At 38.4% G+C, this 21,469-nt stretch overlaps 1 protein-coding gene across 2 annotated transcripts in view; it reads right to left on the reverse strand.

Moving 5' to 3' along the window:
- The window catches only part of GNAI1 (G protein subunit alpha i1), a 38,997-nt gene that overhangs the window by 5,866 nt on the left and 11,662 nt on the right, over positions 1-21,469 (reverse strand). For both annotated transcript variants that reach the window (XM_054828562.1, XM_054828552.1), the window contains exons 2-5: positions 12,822-12,864; positions 12,602-12,743; positions 5,407-5,564; positions 3,619-3,747 (exon numbers count right to left, since the gene is read on the reverse strand). In XM_054828562.1, coding sequence (XP_054684537.1) covers positions 3,619-3,747; positions 5,407-5,564; positions 12,602-12,743; positions 12,822-12,864 — 472 coding nt within the window. The remainder of the gene's footprint in view (positions 1-3,618; positions 3,748-5,406; positions 5,565-12,601; positions 12,744-12,821; positions 12,865-21,469) is intronic.

Consider the following 21,469-nt stretch of genomic DNA (forward strand, 5'->3'; position numbering starts at 1 on the left):
AGCAAATGCTATTATTCCTTTTAAAAAAGGCCTGACTTTTGCCTTAAGGGGCTTTCACAACTAATTAACTTTTTTTTATATTGCCACAAAAAAAGCGCTTAGAATTCAGTAGGTGTAAAAATACTGAAATGGGAGGGAGAAGACAAAGACCAGAGGACAGACCAGTCCCTACATCTCCATCCTCTTTGCTGTAAGCAGCAGAATGGCCAGCTCTATCATGAAAGCCTTATTTGGGTAAAAATCTCACATGAATAGGAAACGACTTCTCCATATGTATCAGTACAGAGAAATACAAGCACACAGAAAAGAACACCTATTTGGTACACAGAATCCTTTAAAAAAAGAGAAGGCTGCAAGCATCTTTCAGAAAAATTAGCCATTCACAAGCATTCCATCTGCCCTGTTAGAAGTCATAGAGGCCTATTAGGTCACAGTCCCAAAAGACTGAAACACTCATAAAAACTGCTTCATCTGCAGATAAATTTTAAAAAGTTTTGAAAGAATGATTTACAGATTCCATCTTCCAATATGGGAGGGTGTACGCACACCAAGCGCACCTTTTAAGCACTTGCCTCAGGTGCTAAAATTCATATTACTATCCATGGTTTGACTACTCAGAAGAACCACATTTTACTTATGTAAGTTAAGTCAGAATCTGTAATGAACTAAAAAGACATACAAGGCAGTGCTGAAAGAACTGAAATTTCTAACGCCTGAATCTACCTCCCTATCTAAAGAAAGAAGGTATTGGAGAAAAGCTTTAATGACTTTCCATTAAAGAAAGCAGACTTCTTCAATGGGATTACAAGGTGACTATGCCACATTAAGACAAATTACTTGACTGAACCAAATGTAAAGCATTAAAGACAGTTCTCCAATCATCACTACTAAGCTATGTTACTCAGCTATATTAAATGGGTAGCTTTCCGAAGGGTTTATCCACAATTGTGCAAATTTAAGGACTTCTGCAAGGTCCTTTCATTAGCACAATATGTTTTTGAAAGCTAGTGTTGCCAGATTTGCTATGTTCTGCTTTTTTCAGACTAAGCAAAGAACATGATTCCACTACCCATACAAAATGTGACATGGGCCAAAAGGACACCAGATATTTATTATGATTGCTTTCATTTATTTTTTAAGGTTATACAAGTTGTTCATTCCAGTCCCCAGACCTGTGAAAGACTCTGAATTTGACAACTATTTTTTTGAGGCAGGGTGTTTATAAAAACACAATACATATCTGGAAAGTCTCACACATTACACACTTATTAAAACTGACCTCCATCTTTTATTATCCCCCTTTCTTATTTTCTCTGGGCTGTACGATTGTAAGGGGGCAGGCAGATAAAAAACCTACCGATTTAATGTTAGTGTACTATATGACTAGGTAAATTGCACTTGAAGAGAATCAGTTACAGTTGTTATTTTTAGAAATCTTAAAGTGTTTGGGTTGCTAGTTTTTTTACTTTAAAAACACAGTAAAAATAAGTAGAGAAGGAAGCAAATTAGAAGAAAAACAAAGACCTTTGGCTTTCTGACCAAAAACTGTCAGAAACATCATAACCTCTAATGAGGTCTTTTATTTGGGTTTACTGTTGTGCAAGTGACAACACTCATTGCCCATTTAATGTTCTACAATGGAATACTGACATCTTAAAAACATTTTAAAGATTATTCCTGTTAGATTGTCCCTGTCCGCAGCAGGGGGGTTGGAACTAGATGATCTTTAAGGTCCCTTCCAACCCAAACCATTCTATGATTCTATGAATTTAAAAATGAGGGGAAGTCTCTGGATATCACCCTATATAAATGGAAGTCAGCCACTTACTCCTAGTTAGTTCTCAAACTACCAGTGATGGCTATACCCATAGGAAGATATTTACATGTGTATCTTAATAATCAAGTCACTTAGTCACTAATTCTGTCAATTCTAATGCTAATGTTTTATAATTTTGTAGTAAGACCTGAATTTCATGAGAATTTAAGTCATCACAAGAACATTTTTACAAAATAAGGTATTCTTTGAACACAAAAAGCAGTAAATAATCAGACTCAACTTCTGAAATAGTCTACAGAAACAGGATGAGGATGACTTGCCATTTAGATTGAATCAAAGCTATGCTAAGCACTTTACAGAGAAGACTGAAATGAGGTTCAACCTCAAAGAATCTACATGCAGAGGAAAACAGAAAAGAAAACAACATGAAAAAAATCAAGTACACAACATTGCTCAGCTAATCATGTTTATGCACCCTCACTTCGGCATAATCAAGCCTTTTATACCTTTAGCTCATCTTCAAAGTTCTTTTCAGTGTTACTATGTAAGAGTATATTTCTTCAAGCCCTTTCAATAACTCATTAAGCCTATCTCCTAAGGCACCTAAAATTTAAACACCTGCTGTACAGATGTTTAAGTGTACAACATTACAGCTAAATACTTCCAAAGGCCTGCCTTAAAGTTACACATTTTAAAGTGTAATCATATGGTCCTTATAATGGACTTTATAGGATTGTAATCATATGGTCCTTTTAACAGTCCTAATAATCAGTACAGACTGGAAGTAGTTACCTGCATACAAACCCACTGAGAGTGTAGAAGAATTTAAACCCATCTACAATAGGGAACTGAACAAAAAAATATTAGAAAATGAGTGAGAAAATGGATAGGTCCTCAGAATACTGAAGACCTCTCTTGAGGCTTGGGTAAGGACTACTCTCCTTAGGTTTGCAAAAGATTAATTCCCGTTTACCAGCTATTATTTTATGGATGAATATGAGTTTTGTACACTTAAACCCTAAAACGAGGAAACAAAATGTATTTCCATAGTACTGATGGCCTTGAAGCATCCATAGTACAGTACTTGCTATGTGTTTACATGAAAAAAAATTTTCCATGAAGATACTAAACAAATACATTGTATAGACATGCTGACAGCAATCTCTGCACAATCTAAGTGCAGATGCAATGTGAGTTTTACTGAGTTTTCTTCACTTTCTTCCTGATTAGTAGGGGGTAGAGTAGTATTATGTTTGTACTATCTTATGCTTTCATCATGAATGGCTTTGGACATAAAACGTTCAGAATAGTAACATTATTTTGTAAATCTTGTATCACAGGAAACATAAGTCACATACTTTCATGACTAAATCAAGTACTATCTTAAAGTACAACACATATTTGAATTCAGTTTTTCAGGAAAGTGGATTTATTCTTTCATAAAATACCAAACATTTATAAGCCTCCAGCTCTCCAACTGAATTTAAAGGGAAGAATCTGATAGAAGAACAGCTATTTAACATGGCAGAAAATGGAATATTTTGAGATTTAATTTACATAAAGTATCTTTACAAAAAGCATCCAGTAAACCCAAAGCATTTATTACTTAATATCTGCATATTTATTCTAAGTTATTACAGTCCCATGTCCTTTCAGAAAATTGAGCCAAGCATGAGCATTTTTTTTTTTTTTTTTCAGAAAAAAAAAGGGGGGGGGCAGGGGGGAGAGAGAATCTAAGTTGTGGTTGGACAAATTTGCTAAATTACATCATTGAAAATCCATCTTCCAGAACTTCACAGAAACTGTAACAGACAGATGAATATGCAGCATGATTTACATACTTAAAATGAAGATCTTTGAAAGTAAAGTGGGTTTCCACTATTCCTGTAGTTTTCACTCTAGTCCTGAGAACGTCCTGTTGGGTTGGAATGTAGCTGGTTTGTGCTATCCGGTCCAAGTCATTCAAGTAACTGAAGGCAAAAAACAAATACTGCTTTCAGTTATTCATAAAATAGTAACAGGATAATTATAAAGAATTACAGAAGTTTTAGGTCCATTCATTATATTGTGCTTGACTTATATTATAAAATAGCTTTCTCTAAGACAAAAACCACATTATTCCCCTCAATTTTCCAAGGTTTTTTGAAATAAGTTTTAGAGACACTAAAATATTTCACCCTAGAAGAAAGAAAACTTATGCAATTGACTCCACTACAAATAATTTTTTTGAAATCCCCAAATGGAAACATGGTTCCACGTACACCAATGTTATCTGCACTAACTAGACCACCACCTTCATCTTTGTAACCTGCTGAACTACAAGTTACTTTTAACTATAACCAAAGCCCAAAATTACCCTGGATTTGATAACATGCATGAAAACAACAAACCAGTGTTTTGGCCAAAATTAATGTGTTTAAGAAAATGCTGAATACATAACAATTAACTTTCTATTGAGAATTTCTAATTGCACACATTTTTACAATAATATACTTTCACTGCCAAAATTCTTGCCATGCAGGCCAAGCAGCCCAGTGTTTCTAAAAACCATACAAATCTTATTTGTGCTTTTCCCATAATAAAGAGGGAAGGCATTATGTCCTTCTTTCAGTCTAACTGGAAGTTAGAAATTTTAAGGATTCAATTGTATGGCTAGAAGAACAGTTTCCATATGAAACTAGAGATAGAAGTATCTAAAACAAAACAGAACAGAGGAGGTTAGCAGAGGAAAGTAAGTGATCTTTCAAATGAAGTGGTTCATACCGAAGAAAGTTTATACAAGTGCTATCTCTTATGTTAAGAGATCTGTCATCATGAGCTCAGCTTGTTGCCGTCTACCCTCTATACCCTTAGAACCACTTCAGCAAACAAGTAACAATCACACTGGAAGTATCAGTGTAATTTCAACACAAGTTGATCACATTTCTATTCATTCAGCAGGCCTATAATTACATTATTCCAGCTGTAGTCTTCTCACAGTTACCTTACCTGCATGTTGTTTATAACTTCAAACACTACAAATTAATTCAGCTTTAAATAGTTGCCCTATAAGGCCAGTATCACTGCTATGCCATTCTTTACCATCTTACCTCTCCTTCGATGGACTCTTTTCCTCAACTGACTTAACCGTTACTTGCTGCCATCACACCTTATTTCTCATACCCCTGATTCCTTACTATATTATTTTTTTCATGAAGTACCCTAGCAGAGAAGGCACATCCTGATTGTTACCTTTGCTCAACACATTTCTAACAGAGACTGTTAATTAACAAAGAAAATGCAGCAATGTTGAACCACAGAAGAAACTACCATGAACACGAAAGTAGTATCCTTGGTAATACAGATTCACATCATGTAATCCAAGTTTCCTGGATGTATTCAGACACTAACAGGTACTTGAGTCATGTTTTTGTAATAAAAACGCTATGTAACATATTAAAGCACCTTAAAGCAATTTTTGTCTTCCTCAAGAGGATGACTCAAATTCATAATTATACCACACCTCTTCCTCTCCAGCCCTGAAGGTTAGTTGCAGCACTTTGACCTAACTAAACAAGATCTTTGTCCAGATACTTCCTCAAGAGATGAGACTTCTATTCCTTTAGCTACTCAAAACACATAGTACTTACTAGGCAGCAGAGTCGTTAAGCTGGTATTCTCTAGATCTGTTGAAACAAGCTTGAACTCCACTGTCTTTCCACAGTCTCTTGATAACTCCAGCAAGCTCTGCAGTCATAAATCCTTCTTCTGCTGCTCCAGCTAACACAAAGAGTTGACGAGCATCATCCTTTAGGATGTAAACAGAAAGCAGAGAAACAAACACTGAGAAATACAACAGAAGTATTATCAACTAAGAACTATAGTCAGCAAATAAGTCACTTTCTTAACCTGGTAAACAAGCCCTGGTCCTTATGAGGGACTTCAACCACCCCGACATCTGTTGGAGGAACAACGCAGCAGAGCGCAAGCAATCCAGGAAATTACTGGAATGTGTCGATGACAACTTTCTCCTCCAAGTGATAGAGGAGCCCACGAGGAGAGGTGCCATGCTGGACCTTATTCTCACCAATAAGGAGGGCCTGGTAGGGGATGTCAAGCTCAAGGGCAGCCTTGGCTGCAGTGACCATGAAATGGTGGAATTCAGGATCCTCAGGGCAGCGAGGAGGGCACGCAGCAAGCTCACTACCCTGGACTTCAGGAGAGCAGACTTTGGCTTCTTCAGGGATCTGCTTGGTAGAATACCATGGGACAAAGCCCTGGAAGGAAGAGGGGCCCAAGACAGCTGGCTAGTATTCAAGGGTCACCTCCTCCAAGCTCAGCAGCAATGCATCCCAACAAAGAGGAAGCCAAGCAAAACCACCAAGAGGCCCCCATGGATGAACAAGGAGCTCCTGGGCAAAGTCAAACAAAAAAAGGAAGCCTACAGAGGGTGGAAGCAAGGGCAGGTAGCCTGGCAGAAATACAGAGAAACTGTCCGAGCAGCCAGGGAGCAGGTTAGGAAAGCCAAAGCCCTGATAGAAATTAGTCTGGCCACAATGTCAAGGACAACAAGAACAGCTTCTATAGGTATGTCAGTGATAAAAGGAGGACGAGGGAAAATGTGGGTCCCCTCCAGAATGAAACGGATGACCTGGTTACCCAGGATATGGAGAAGGCTGAGGTACTCAATGACTTCTTTGCCTCAGTCTTCACTGGCAAATGCTTGAGCCACACTGCCCAGGTCACAGAAGGCAGGGACTGGGAGAATGCAGAACCACCCACTGTAGGAGAAGATCAGGTTCGAGACCATCTAAGGAACCTGAAGGTGCATAAGTCCATGGGACCTGATGAGATGCATCCATGGGTCCTGAGGGAACTGGCGGATGAAGTGGCCAGGCCACTCTCCATCATCTTTGAGAAGTCCTGGCAGTCTGGCGAAGTTCCCACTGACTGGAAAAGGGGAGACATAACCCCCATTTTTAAAAAGGTAAAAAAGGAAGACCCAGGGAACTACAGGCCAGTCAGTCTCATCTCCGTGCCTGGCAAGATCATGCAGCAGACCCTCCTGGAGACTATGCTCAGGCACATGGAAAATAAGGAGGTGATTGGTGACAGCCAGCACGGCTTCACTGAGGGCAAATCATGCCTGAAAAATGTGGTGGTCTTCTATGACAGGGTTACAGTGTTGGTGGACAAGGGAAGGGCAACTGACATCATCTACCTGGACTTGTGTAAGGCATTTGACACTGTCCCGCATGACATCCTTGTCTCTAAATAGGAAAGACATGGATTCGATGGATGGACCACTCGGCAGATAAGGAATTGGCTGGATGGTCGCAGTCAAAGAGTTGTGGTCAATGGCTCAATGTCCAAGTGGAGAACAGTGACGAGTGGTGTTCCTCAGGGGTCGGTACTGGGACCGGCACTGTTCAACATCTTTGTTGGCAACATGGACAGTGGGATCGAGTGCACCCTCAGCAAGTTTGTCGACAACACCAAGCTGTGTGGTGTGGTCGACACGCTGGAGGGAAGGGATGCCATCCAGAGGGACCTGGACAGGCTTGAGAGGTGGGCCCATGCAAACCGCATGAAGTTCAACAAGGCCAAGTGCAAGGTCCTGCACGTGGGTCAGTGGAATCCCAAGCACGACTATAGGCTGGGCGAGGAATGGATTGAAAGCAGCCCTGAGGAGAAGGACTTGGGGGTATTGATTGATGGGAAGCTCAACATGAGCCGGCAGTGTGCGCTTGCAGCCCAGAAAGCCAACTGTGTCCTGGGCTGCATCAAAAGAGGCGTGACCAGCAGGTCGATCATCAGGTGATCCTGCCCCTCCACTCTGCTCTTGTGAGACCCCACCTGGAGTACTGCATCCAGCTCTGGGGGCCCCAGTACAGGAGAGACATTGAGCTGTTGGAGCAAGTCCAGAGGAGGCCACGAAGCTGATCAGAAGGCTGGAGCACCTCTCCTATGAGGACAGGCTGAGAGAGTTGGGATTGTTCAGCCTGGAGAAAAGAAGGCTCCAGGGAGATCTAATTGCGGCTTTCCAGTATCTGAAGGGGGCCTACAGGAAAGATGGTGAGGGACTGTTTATCAGGGAGTGCAGTGACAGGACAAGGGGTAATGGGTTTAAGCTGAAGGAGGGGAGATTTAGATTAGATGTTAGAAAGAAATTCTTTACTGTGAGGGTGGTGAGGCACTGGAACAGGTTGCCCAGAGAAGCTGTGGAGGCCCCCTCCCTGGAAGTGTTTAAGACCAGGCTGGATAGGGCTTTGGTCAACGTGGTCTAGTGGAGGGTGTCCCTGCCCATGGCAGGGGTGTTGGAACTAGATGATCTTTAAGGTCCCTTCCAACCCAAACCATTCTATGATTCTATGAATGTAATCAAACCAAAAATGTGAAGGAAAACAATTGGTTTTAGTGTTCTACATAAGATAGTAATTCCCACATTTTTCAATAACAGAAAAAAACTAAACCAAATTTCTCATTAGCTGATAAAGCTGCTTCTGATCTGTTTGTAACTTGAACTAAGTTTCCATAAATGGAAGTAGTAACATATCGTGTGCTCAAGTCTCAAGTTAACCGTATTTGCTTACCACAAATGGAATAGAAAGGCTACAACGCATACTGGAACCTTCAGAAATGCAGATGTGTATTGATTGACTGAAGAAAACACATTAATCGCTTAAGTTTCAAAAAACCCCACTATCTTTGAAAGTAACAAATGATTATTTCTTCCCAAATCATGCATCAGGAAAGAGAAAAATACATCTTAACACCTTTCCAGATAAATCAAGTTACAAATATCCATTATATTAATTATTCTACAGAGACTAAGTTTTCTTGGTAATGCCATATCAAGCAAACATCAAGATTTTTAAGAGATCAAATGCTGGAATTTAAGACTATATATAATGACTGCCTTTGAGAGTGAGGCTAATGGAGTACAGGATGTCAATCCACCAGTCTCCTTTAACAGAATTTGACCAGTTGGCCACCTTCATCCAATTTTGACTGAGGAAAGAAACTTAAAAATGTTAGACCTCTAAGGCACTGGGAAAAAAAAAGCTAGCATCTGGGTAGAGGAAAGAGATCCACATTAGCACTCTCCTGTGGGTAGCTGCTTGACCTTGGTTATTAGCTGTTTGTGATCTAATGCCAAGGTATGTCAGCCAGAAAAATCAGCATGCTTGTGACCTGTAAACACAGCATGTACTGTTTGTCCAATAATTAAAAAAAGAGAACCGATGATACTGGAAAGGAGGAAGGAAAAAGGAGAGACTTAAGACATATCAGCTGGGAACTGAAAGTATTTCAAGAAAGAGGAGGATTTTAAAAAGCAACATATAAAATTATTCTCACAAAACAGTAAGCATAGATACAGATGCAAATCTGTAGAAGAATCCTGTTCTGTCTCCTTCGCTGTTCAAACAATAAGCTGTGAAAAAAAAATACAATTTCAGGATAAGCACAGATAGTGATTGTTCTAAAGATATTGCCTGCTCTAGACTTAAATGATCAAAGATTATTACAGCTAAGAGGGAAAATGTTTGCAGATGGATTGAGTAAGACTGATATTCACAGCTTGAAAACAAAAAGCTTGCAGTTCAGTCAACTCAAGGCAAAACAAAGACATTTATATGTATCTATATGTCTACATATGTAGTTATACACATGAACAACAGTTACCTGATGTCTAGTTCCAAAAGTCTTTTGAAAGCTAGAGTAGCTACAAATCTAAAAATTAGCATTTGTCAAATGAATAGAATACGGATTACTGTACATGCACAGGATAAATTATGGGCAACTAATAAAAATTCAATGGATTGCACTAATAATTCCATAAAAAAAGCCCCAGAGCAGTGAAGATCAAAGGGTTGGATAGTCAGATCTCACTGACTGTACTTTGAGCAATATGCCTGAATAAAAGAACGTGAATGACAATTCTGGTCTTGAATATTGTTTGTGGATGCAAATGCCAAGGACCTACAACTCATAGAAGCAGCAGATCTCAAAGAGCCAATATATAGAGACACATGATGGAAACAGCACAGTCAATTTTGTCATGAATGATTACACCACTTTATACCTAACATGGTCTGAGTTTCAAACAGACAAAATGTATTGTTTCAAACAGCTCTAATCTCTACATGCTCTAAATTGAGGGGAAGGGGAAAGAGGATGTAGAACAAGAGAATCAGTTTCAGCTTTTTAAAAGCCCAAACATGAAAAGTGGTCTCTGTTACCCCCATACTCCCTTTTCTAAGGATGACGAGTACTAAAGACACCACAAGTGAGGTAGCATGCAATGATCAAGACCTATTTTCGTTATTCCCCAATGCTAGATACTTTCCTTTAATTATACTGGAATGGGGCAGCTTCCTCTCTAGGTGTCACTATTTTTATACCAGATTTCATAAACAAGGTAATGTAAACAAACTAATTTAACCATCTCTCTAGCTAATTACGCCAAATCTCATCCTCAGAAACTGGTCCATAGTCCTTTGGAGCACATTCATTAAATGTCTCTCTAAACATAGCTTCTACTTTAGTACTGAAACACCCTATAGGACAAAGGAGGATACACCAGTCTTGAGACTGACCAGTACTGAAGCTGCTGGTATAATCTGTGCTCCTTTGATTCAATAGCTTTAAAAAAACCCCAAACGTTTGACTCACTGCTTTACCATTAGTCTTATGACAGAAATAAGAGTGTATGATTTTTCAAAACAAACATTCCATTGAAAGTAAAACCCTCATAAATTCCCCTCAGAAATTTAAGGAAAATAATCGGAATGTAACAATTTTCCTGAGGAATTAAAATTTTGAGGTTTTTTTGCCAAAAAAATGACAAAATTACAATGAAATAGAATAAAATTAAAAAGGCTGTACTATAATTACCAAGAAGTAAGCATACTTTTTTTTTAAAAGTGAGACTGATGTAAACACAAGCTCTGAATTTCTTTTTCCGTTTCTGACTTTACAATTGGTAAAAATCCAGTACTAATGTTCCACAGCAGTGTTACTCTGAAAAAGAGAACTTGGACCACCAAGACCTGCCTAAGTGCAAAGAGATGGACATCTATTTTAAGATTATGCCTGACAAAAGTTTGCCTCATCATTTATATAGCTCTCTGAAGTCAAACTCAGATGACTTCAAATTGGTGTCAGATATAAAATAGCCCTCAAAATCTTCTTGTTAGTCATTTTAGCTGCTAACACCTAAATTTACTCCTCCTCCGTTTTCTCTTACTATGTATCTAGTAACATGAGTCTACCGTCTGCCTCTTTCCAACATGAACCGCCAGACTCCAGAGAGGACTCCACTGCACAAATACTGAACTAACATGCGATAAGATACTGTTGTTGCCCTGGAAAACTTTGGTCTTAAGGGAAGACAACAGCAAACATGAGAACAAATGTAGAGATTAATAACCAATGAAAGCAAAGCTCTTACTAGTTATGTTTACAATTAAAGAGGTTTCAGGTAGAATTAACATATGTACTTAAAATAAAAATAATGACTATCAAAGAGCAAAATGAAAATTAACTAATAATTCACACGACTGCCAATCAGATTTAGATTTCAGATACAACTTCATGACATACTTTATGTAATCTTATGAAAATCTGTCTTATGACAACTGTACATAATGCATTTCACAAGGTGAAGTTAATTATGACAAAATATCTGACTACCTTACATACTTATTTCAATACATGAACAGAAAAAAAAAACCCCAAACAAAAACTTCCTCCATCTTTCCTGCAAGACAGTCATAATGTGGCTACTTCCTGCTTCAAAAACTGTACTGGTAAGCATTTCATATTTCTATGAAAAGAAAATAAAGGCACACATTCCAAAGTTTCAATGCTATTCAGACTAAAAACTTTGGTGATCAATTTCATCACTGCAGCACGGAGTGGATTCCTGTAACCAGAGGACAAGCAAAACCACTTAAGCTTACCATTTTACAGAACGATTCAGAGCCTCTAACCCCCTGACCACACATGGACGTAATCAGGGCCACCACAGGTAAGAGTACAGGGTTAGGACTGGAGAAACAATAAGCCAAAAGAATCAATTCTGCAGACTAGCTTCAACAGGTGGAATGGCAAATAGACTCCATCAGAGGTTTGTATGCAGGACATTAGATGAAATGAGATGGAAAAAGTGCAGAGAAGCTTAGGAAAAGGTCTCCCACTTCTTGGGAAAAATCCTTAATCCACATGGTATCGTGAAAAAAATGGGATACCATCAGTAAGGCTATGCCCACATCTCTGCTTCAAGTAAAATAAAGTCCTCCATGCTGGAAATCAGTATGAAAGCGGATCAAGCTCAGAGGATAGAAATGCTTTAGGCATTGCTGTGCCTGTGACCTAATTGAGAAGTGCAGACAGTAGCTAGATGCCACCCTATTTAAGCTGTGTTTTTTAAAGAACGTGAAGATGTCTAACTTAGACGACTTATACAACATAACAGCCCACAAGTCCATACAAATAAAGAGACAGAAATGCACAGGGGTTTTTGTTGGGTTTTCGGGAGGTTTTTTGTGGGGTTTTTTTCCCCCCAAAATTCCCTAAGACTCAGATGTTTAGTTCTCCAAATGCAGATACAATTTGAAGAATTGTATCTAAATCAAATAGTTGTGAATCAACCCAGTGCTGATTGCTCTGTAGGTCACCTTGCCATGTGAAGACCAATGGCATTTAGTTTTCCATCAAACTTTGTCTCCCACAGAGAAGATTTTTGGATATCAAGATTTTTTTCAGGAAATAGTAATGGAGAAAAACTGAAAACAAATGGATATTTCAGGTGTATATCTGTATGTGTACTTCAATACTCACAGCCCTGGTTGGATCACCGAAGTCTATCTTCAACCTCCCCATTGCTCTAATGATAGCAATAATGGACTGAATGGTGTTACTGTAGACAACAGCTTTGTACTGTTTACATTCTTCTTCTGAATAACCAGCTTCATGGATAATCCTACAGAAGTAAAAAAAAATAAATTCTCTATTCAAATAAAAAAAATATTTCTCTTTCATAGTATTTCACCATACTTACTTCATTTGTTTGACAATTGTGCTTTTCCCTGATTCACCAGCTCCTGAAAAATACATGTGAAAATTTATTAGAGTAGACTTCTATTAATATTTGAAAATACATATAGTTTCTACACTTCAAACACCTAACCAATATAAATATCTTCAACAGTTAAAAGTACATATATTACAAATTAATTTTTAATATCGAAATGTTAAGTGTCTCAAGCTGGAAGTTTCAAAATCAAGTCATTTTAAGAACAAATCACTCAGCTCTAAAAAGTCTGCTTTTCTTTTTACAGAGGTGAGCATATTCTTTTTTTCTGTTGTTTCTAATGCAAACAAATCAGCTGTTCAACTTCAAAGGGGTCTGAAGCTCAATTCCTCTAACTGCCTTTTCAATCAACACCTAACAAAAAACCTCCTTTATAAGTTCTTCACATTGCATTAACAGTCTTTAGTGTTGCAAATGAACATCTTCAAAGTCTTCAGGTTTCTAGGCCTTGTAACCATCTTTTGGCCCTTGCAAGAATAAATCAACACAGTCAGACTACTTTTTGTTGGAACTGATTGCATGAGGTTTGCCAGACATGCTGATACCATTATCAATGCTTAACAAATTTTAAAAAGTGAAATAAAAATGCTACGTTAAAATACAAAGCTTACAAAAACAATTAGTATGTCTGTCGGCAAACGGGAAAAAAATGCAATTTTTGCTGTCTCAACAATCTTAATTTATTTTATCTCTGCTTTCTTTAGTCTGCTTCTTTCTCTGAAAAAATTATGGAACTCTTAGAGCTGGGATCTAATCCCTTTAGGCAGCATGCTCCTGGTTTGTCTGTGACTTGTGCCGAATTCTCCCTCTTACATTTCCTCTTTCTCAGTATGGTTTTGCAGGAGCAAGTATCATCTTCACACAGTCTACAGCTGTTTCTAATGCAAACAGATCACCAGTTGTCCAATTCCAATACACCCAAAGAAAACTCTCTTCCTTAGAGGTCATTGTGACCATAGGAAGCCACTGATAAAGGCTGTATTCATCTTCAAAATAGGGGGAGAAGGGGAATCTAAGGCATTATGAGGCAATCAGCTTCACCTTGATCCTCAGACTAACTATATACCAAATACTTCTGGAAGTCATTTCGAGGCACGTGAATGAAAAGGCGGCGATGGAATTGCCAGCATGGATTTACAAAATGCAAATTGCATCTAACTTGACAACTTTTTGTGAGGAAACAGCTGTTTTTGGGGATGAAGGACAACAAAGGATGTCAATTACTTTGACTCTAATAAGGCTTCCAATGCCATCTCCCATGGCATCCTCATACCAAATTGGATAAATATCAACTTCAAGGTGTCCAAAAGATCTGCCTAGACAGCCAGACTTAAAGGCTTGTGGTCAACGTTTTAAAATCCAACTGGAAGCCAGTTCGAAGAGGCAATTTTCAGGAGATGATACTGAGCCAATACAGTTTAACATGTTCATCAATGACCTGAAAGCCAGGATAAAATCCACCCACATCAAGTCTGCGGGCAACATCAGCCTAGGAGGCCAGGAAGTAGTCACAGCGTTGGAGAACAGAGGTGCTATTCAGAAGGTCCTCAACAAGCTAAAGGACTGAGCTGACAGGAATCGCATGACAGTCAGAGACAAATGTGAATTCATAGAATCATAGAATGGTTTGGGTTGGAAGGGACCTCAAAGATCATCTAGTTCCAGCCACCCTGCTGTGGGCAGCGACACCCTCCACCAGATCACATTCCTGCAAGCCGCACAGAATAACTCATATAACAATACAGACTTCGGACTAACGGGTTAGAAAACAGCCTTGCGGAAAACAACTGTGAGCATCAACAGCCTGAAGAGTCAGTAGTGGGCCCTTGTGACAACAAAGGTCAACCACGTACCAGGCTGCTGCACTGCGTCTGGCTGGGATGGAGTTAACTCTCTTCACAGCAGCCAATATGGTGCTGTGCTTTGGATTTGTGGCTAAACCAGCGTGGATAACACACCAGTGTTTTTGCTCTTGCTGAAAAGTGCATGCACAGCATCAAGACTCTCTCTCTTTTCCATCGTGTCCCCACCCCTAGCCAGTAGGCTGGGGGTGGGGACAAGAGGTCGAGAAGGGACACAGCCAGGACAACTGACCCAAGTTGACCAAAGGGATATTCCATACCACATGATACTGTGCTCAGCAGTAAAAGCTCAGGGAAAGAAGGAAGAATGGTGGATATTTGTGGTTATGGTGTTTGTTTTCCCAACCAACCATTATACATGCTGAGGCCCTGCTTTCCAGGAAGCGACCAAACATCTGCCTCCCAATGGGAAGTAGGGCATTAATTACTCTTTTTGCTTTGCTTCTGTGTGCAAGCTTTTCATTTCCTTATTAAAATGTCATTATCTTGATCCATAAGTCTTCTCAGCTTCTTTCTATTTTCTCCTTATCCCAAGGGAGAGGAGAATGATCATGCAGCTGTGTGGGTGTTTGGGTTGACTCTGGCCAACATCTACCACTGCTGCACTGGCAAACCGCAGTCAACAAGTCAAAAGAAACCGTTATTCCCCAGCAGTCAGCATTCACAACGCTGTATCCAAGTACTGCGTGCTGTTCCGCCGCCTCAGCACCCAATAAATGAGGTACTGATAAACTAGACAAAAAACAGTAGAAAGTCACTTAGTTGAGTAGGGGGCTAGTGCACACAGCATACAAGGAAAAGCTACACAAAACTGGGCTTTTTAATCCTGGAAGGACTACCGGGGGGAGTGAGGTGAGGTGGGTTGTGTGTCTAATTGCTATCCTCTCCATAAAACCCACTGAAGACAGAAGCAAATTCTCAGAGGTACACAACAAAAAGATGTGAAGCAATCAAGAAGCTGCAGCACAGGCAGCTTCACAAGATATAAGGCTGGGCAGGGAACCTATCCCCATGGAAGAGATTAAGCACTGGAACCGATTGCACGGAGAGGAAGTAGAAACTGAGCCTTGGAGATCTTCAAGATTCAACTGGACAAGGCTCTGAGCAACCTTATCTACTTTGCGGTTAGCCTGGCTTTGAGCCAAGGGCTGAACTAGATGACCTATAGAGGTTTCTTCCAACTTAAAATAATATTTGATGCCAGTGTAACAGAGTATTTCTATACTTTGACTACTGTATAGTGACGCCTTTGGGATATTCCTCCTATTAAACCAAATATGTAGCTTCACGACAGGCTCAAAACAATTTAAGACTGGCTGCCAAAAGTTGTCCCACCTCCTCCCCAGCACTGCTACTGATGTGGCTAGACTTCCCTTCCTCCAACACACAATAGAACGAGTGTTAGCACCAACAGAAGCTACTGTGCTGCAGAATTAAGTAGCTAAGGAATAGAGTAGGTCTGTCAACATCAAACTAAGATTGCTCTAGCTAACGTCCAAGTAAAAGACGTGTTTTTTATAAAGCTGCAAGTTCCTTTATAAAGTAGCAATAGTACTCAGACTGAGCTGTCATGAAAGTTCAGTATCAGTATACTAATATAAACAGAAAATAGAGACACCAGTATAAAAGTAATTTGTTATTGTGACACCTGAAGCATTTATAAATCAAATTAACACTTAATCTTTACATACCTAATTATGCACTTAAGCATAAATAGGTGACAAAAGTTTAAAGATTAGTTTTATGAAATTAATATAATTTGCTTTGGGTTATTATTTTTCTTCAAACAATTTGAAGAAAGTATATACCCCTGCATTCAACAGCAATTTTGGAGATAAGAAATATTACTACAGTATTTAATTTACATTACCTTGTGAAGTGCTCTTTCTCTTAAAAAAATCACCACATTTGACTAACCCAGCAGGTCAGTGTCAGGGCTAGTCGTAGTATCAAAATTTAATGATTTTGTAATACATTTTCTACTCAATTTTTCCTGAGTCAGATATGCACATTTCTCTATGGTGTTAGAATTCACATGTACCAAATATCTAGAATTCTCATAAAAGCCCTCTCATTAATGTAACCACACTCATCATACATATAAAAAAAAAAAGTGATTTATTACAGAGTATCTAACATGAACAGTGAGTTCCTGGAAGATGCATTCCAGTTTTATTTAATGGAAAATAGTAACAGTTGTGAACTGCACGCTAAAATGCCTGCAGATTGCCCAATAATCTTTGTGAAGTAAGAAAATTACACCTCACTGTCCCATACGGAAAGGAGAGTCATTATTTTTACACTCCTGAATGCAGAGCTCAGCCAAGTTTTCTGATGGATGCATTTGTAAAATTTCCTTCTTTATCTCAGTGTGAATAAGTTGTCCATACAGAAAAATGAGAGCTAACTCTCGTTTTATAAAGTTCCAGACAGAAGCAAGCAGTATTAAATGTATTACAGCTGCATATAAAAGTGTCAGAGCTGGCTGTATTGTCACAACCAAACCCTACCCAAATTTAGACAGACTTGATTGTATATGCCTCAATCATGTAGTAAAGGACGCTATTTATTGCCTACAAAAGTGTGATACTAGATTTCCGCTTCACTACTGCCAATAATTTGAACAGTCTTATTGGCTCAGTTACTATTTATGTATAACAAAAAATATTAATAAAAAGACATGACAGTTCTGCTCAGACTAGAAAAACAGCAGTGTATCAGTTCCAAACTTGAAAGAATGGTGGAGATTTTTTGTTTGCTTAGTTTTAAATGAAAGTCTAAGCTAACTGTTAGGGCCTCGCTTTGACACAAGAAAGTTTTAATAACAAGTATTTTCATCTCTCTGGCACACTTTGTGCGCTCCTCACAAGAAAAAAAAAGGGGGGGGGGGCAACATATCCCAAAAAATCCAATTTAAAGCACAGAATTTTAAAACTTACATTCCTACTGAACTATGTGAATAAAACTTCAACTAAGTCTAATAATCTTATTATACCTGCTTGCCAGAAAGCAGGTAGAGCCTTATGCTTCGTTATGCAGACTGACAAAGCATGTCCAACCTTATCAGCACAATTTAACACAGAAAACAGCAGAACCATGTTTCCCCCCCCCACAGATTCTACTATAATCTGAAGGGTCTGCTGCCTCAAAGTTTAGTAATCAGGGTCTACCTTCACATGTCAATACTTCCACAGGTGCTATCCAAAGCAGCCATTTACCTGGATCCAGCATGAGTTACAGTAGTACTCAGTGAATTCATACTTAGCACATAAACCCAGGCCTACAACTAACCCTGCTGCACCACTCATGGTACAGTTTATCTGAAGCTCAGCTAAGAGGGACTAAATTTGTATTACAATTTTTCTTTCAAAGCCAACTTTCAACTTCAGAAATTAAAATCAAAGCATCTTCAAGTGTCTTTAAAAAAGCAAACAAAAAACAAACAAACAAAAAATTTAACACATCAACCTCATGTATAGTGTACTCTGAAGGAACTGAGTAGGGCTAGCAAAGCCCACATAAATTTAAGAAACTGCTAAAGCAGTATTTGGTTCTCCAAGCTGCTATTTGGCCAGTTACACAAGAACTTACTAAAAAATATTTAAAAGACTCATTTGAACTTGATGATCTTAAGGGTCTTTTCCAACCTAAATGATTCTATGACTCACTGCTATGAAATTGTAGCGAACATCATTGTAGACAGATTCAATATTCTTTGAGTTTCCAAATGGAGCAGCTCTGTGTTTAAAAAGAATTTAAATAAGTATTTTATAATTTGATTAAAAATAACAGGTCAGCAAAAATGTTACTTTAAACTACTCATAGTGTCTCATGATTTATTATCCCACACACTGCCTACATAGCAAGCATTCCAGAACTACAAATTTCTGGAACAAATGTTTTATGCACCCAAGCACAGAAACTGCTGTTTATAAGTGCTAACATCTTAACAGTAAGATATCTAACTTGTGAAATATTTGCTAATTCCTTTCTGAAGAAACTAATCAAATACCAAAATAAAAGGCAATGCAAACTTCAAGTTCATAGTAACCCTCTTTGGAGGAAACCATGTGTCAAGTAAAACAATTCCTAATATCACAAACATACTCCTTACAAACACTAACACAGAAAAAATGGAAAAGTAAATTGGGGGGGGAGGAAACCTAGATGAAGAGAAGAGTTAAATAAAAACTGAAGAGCAGAATGGGGTTGGCTTTGAACCACCAACTAAGTTGGACAAAGAAACAGAACCCACAAACAAGTAAAATAGCCTTGAATGTTGCCAGAAAAGAGTTCAAGTATGGACAAAACTAATTAACATAAAACTTCCAATGGCTTCTTGTCAGCTTTTCAGACTATCAAAGAGAAGACTTGCACCAGATTAAGTTAAACAGACACACATGTGAAATTTAAAATAAAAAATAAAACCACAGTGATTGCAAATTGTTGGATTCACCTACTGTAAAGTCCTCTCCCCATGAGTCTCCTATCCAGTCTTCTGTCAGATGTTAGCATTTCACAGCAGAAGGCACAAGATGAATGGTGCCTGTTCCTCAGCTGTCACTGGTCACTGAACCAGCTAAATGCCCAGGGATTTCTACTGTTTTTGCTATGGGGCCAATAATCTCTTACAAAAGCACATGGCAAGCAGATAGCGTGGAGGTATAACCTCTTAAATTTATCACCTCACGCCACATTACTGGACATGATATTTAAATTAGAATTCAAGCTGCTAATCATTGTTACTATATTAAAAATACATCAACACTAGCACAAGAAACCTGCAAACAGTGGAAACTTGCTGCTACACATCCACCAGACAGGCTGACCACTAAAGGAAACATTCTCTAACATCAGCACCCACACCACTATATCTCCCCATAAATTTTTTTTTTTTTTGGTCTTGCGTCCCCACTCCCTCTGTTTGAAGCCACCTACAAGTTACACTTCTTATCCACCATCATCTTGTATTCTTCTAATTATGGGGTGGCTGCTGCCACTGACAGTTTATGTTCTGTTTCCCCTTCCCAACTGTTTTTATAGAGTGAGACAGAGACAGCTCAAACAGTACTCATTACCTATACAGTGGCATTAGTCTTGGACTTTCCACAGCTACTGAAACTTCAATATGCCAGGAAACTTTGAATGAGTTAAGAAAGAAGCTGTGTGAATAATATCTGGAAGAAAATATTTCAGTAACTTAGCAATGTAGTGATAGAGTGTGAATCCCAGATTACATCACTGGTTGAAACCACAGGAGCGACAGATTCTAAAATTATGACATTGACTCAGATAAAAGATCTGAGATAATTCTCAAGGTTTCAGTAGCTGCATGCCGGCTTAGTTCTACAGAAGAAGCGCCATTTAAACCTATAAGCCACTGTCACTTTTGTAAATTCCCTAATAAATCAAGAACTAATGACAACTAATTATTTCTTTCCTATATCTTCCATATTGCTATTAGTAGGTGTTTGAAATCAATAGTACAAACAAAATAGGCAATATATTATATATAAAACATAATTTAAGAAAACCATTAATATAAAATGTTACGTCAAGAAGCAATCACATATTAACTCACATTAGCACCCTGTGTATTTATTCAGGTCTAGACCTCCAATAAATTGCTTTAAGTTTCTCAGATACCTAGGCTATTACTATAGTAAACACATAAGCAAGTGATAAAGATGGTATTAATTAGTTTAAGTATTGAAACAGAAAAGAAAAAGCGTGGGTTTATATTCAGTATAACCTCTGGAACTCAATGAATTCTAAAAAATAAAGCTTATGGTGAAACAAGCAGAGCACACGCTCCATTTTGCAAACCTTAAAGTAACATCTATTCACATCTTTATCTTTAGAAGTATGAATTGAGTTTCCAGCTATTTCAAATTTTCTATTAGTACTTAATACCTTTTTATGACAAAGGTTTTATGGAATCTTCTTTTTGCTTAGCAGAATTTTTTTTATGTGCAATTTTATGTACAACACACTCGAATGCATGCAGCTTTTGAATACAAATTGTATCTAGCTCTTCAAAACTGTTCTTAAATTTATATTCTGCAACTGTTTCAAATTACTGGCTGTAAAGCTACTGCCATATAGTAGGAACCCTTTTATCATTCTATGCGCCACTTATACCATAACCATATTGTGGACTCATTGTCTCACTATAAAGGACAGCATCAGTACAATCCCAAGTGTCATATTTCAGAAACTCTGTGAAACATTCAAAAGGAAAGATGTTACCTTGGAATTCAATCTACTGTAAAAAGATGTATCTGTTGAGAACACACAAAAGATCCCTTTAAAAAACACTATCATTGCCTTACACATGGACAGTGCCATTGTACTTTAAAATCTGAGGCATTTTCTTCAATTAAGATACAGGTGTAGCTTCCTTTGTGTGAGGTGCCAAACCCAGCAAGACCATGACAATCTGAGACTCAAAGGTTTGGAAATAAACTTCTTATTTATGCCAGAAATTAAATAAGGGAATGGATGCACATTTAGAGATGAAAACCACATAGTAATCATGCTTGATGCCTGACAACTATATGCCGCACCACCAGTAGCTAAAACATTTGTGGCTCCAGGTTTATCTAACATGTTAATGCTGACAGCAACTTGTAAGATTATCAGTTGACCACTTTAAACGTATCAAAGGCTAGCCTCCACACTCCTACTGTCCTCTAAAAGATTTGGGAATCTCCTCAAAATTTAAAGTACGGAAACTTGTTAGTGTTTCTAATG

The sequence above is a fragment of the Grus americana genome, chromosome 1 (genome assembly GCF_028858705.1).
Source record: "Grus americana isolate bGruAme1 chromosome 1, bGruAme1.mat, whole genome shotgun sequence".
NCBI classification, from domain to species: Eukaryota; Metazoa; Chordata; class Aves; order Gruiformes; family Gruidae; genus Grus; species Grus americana.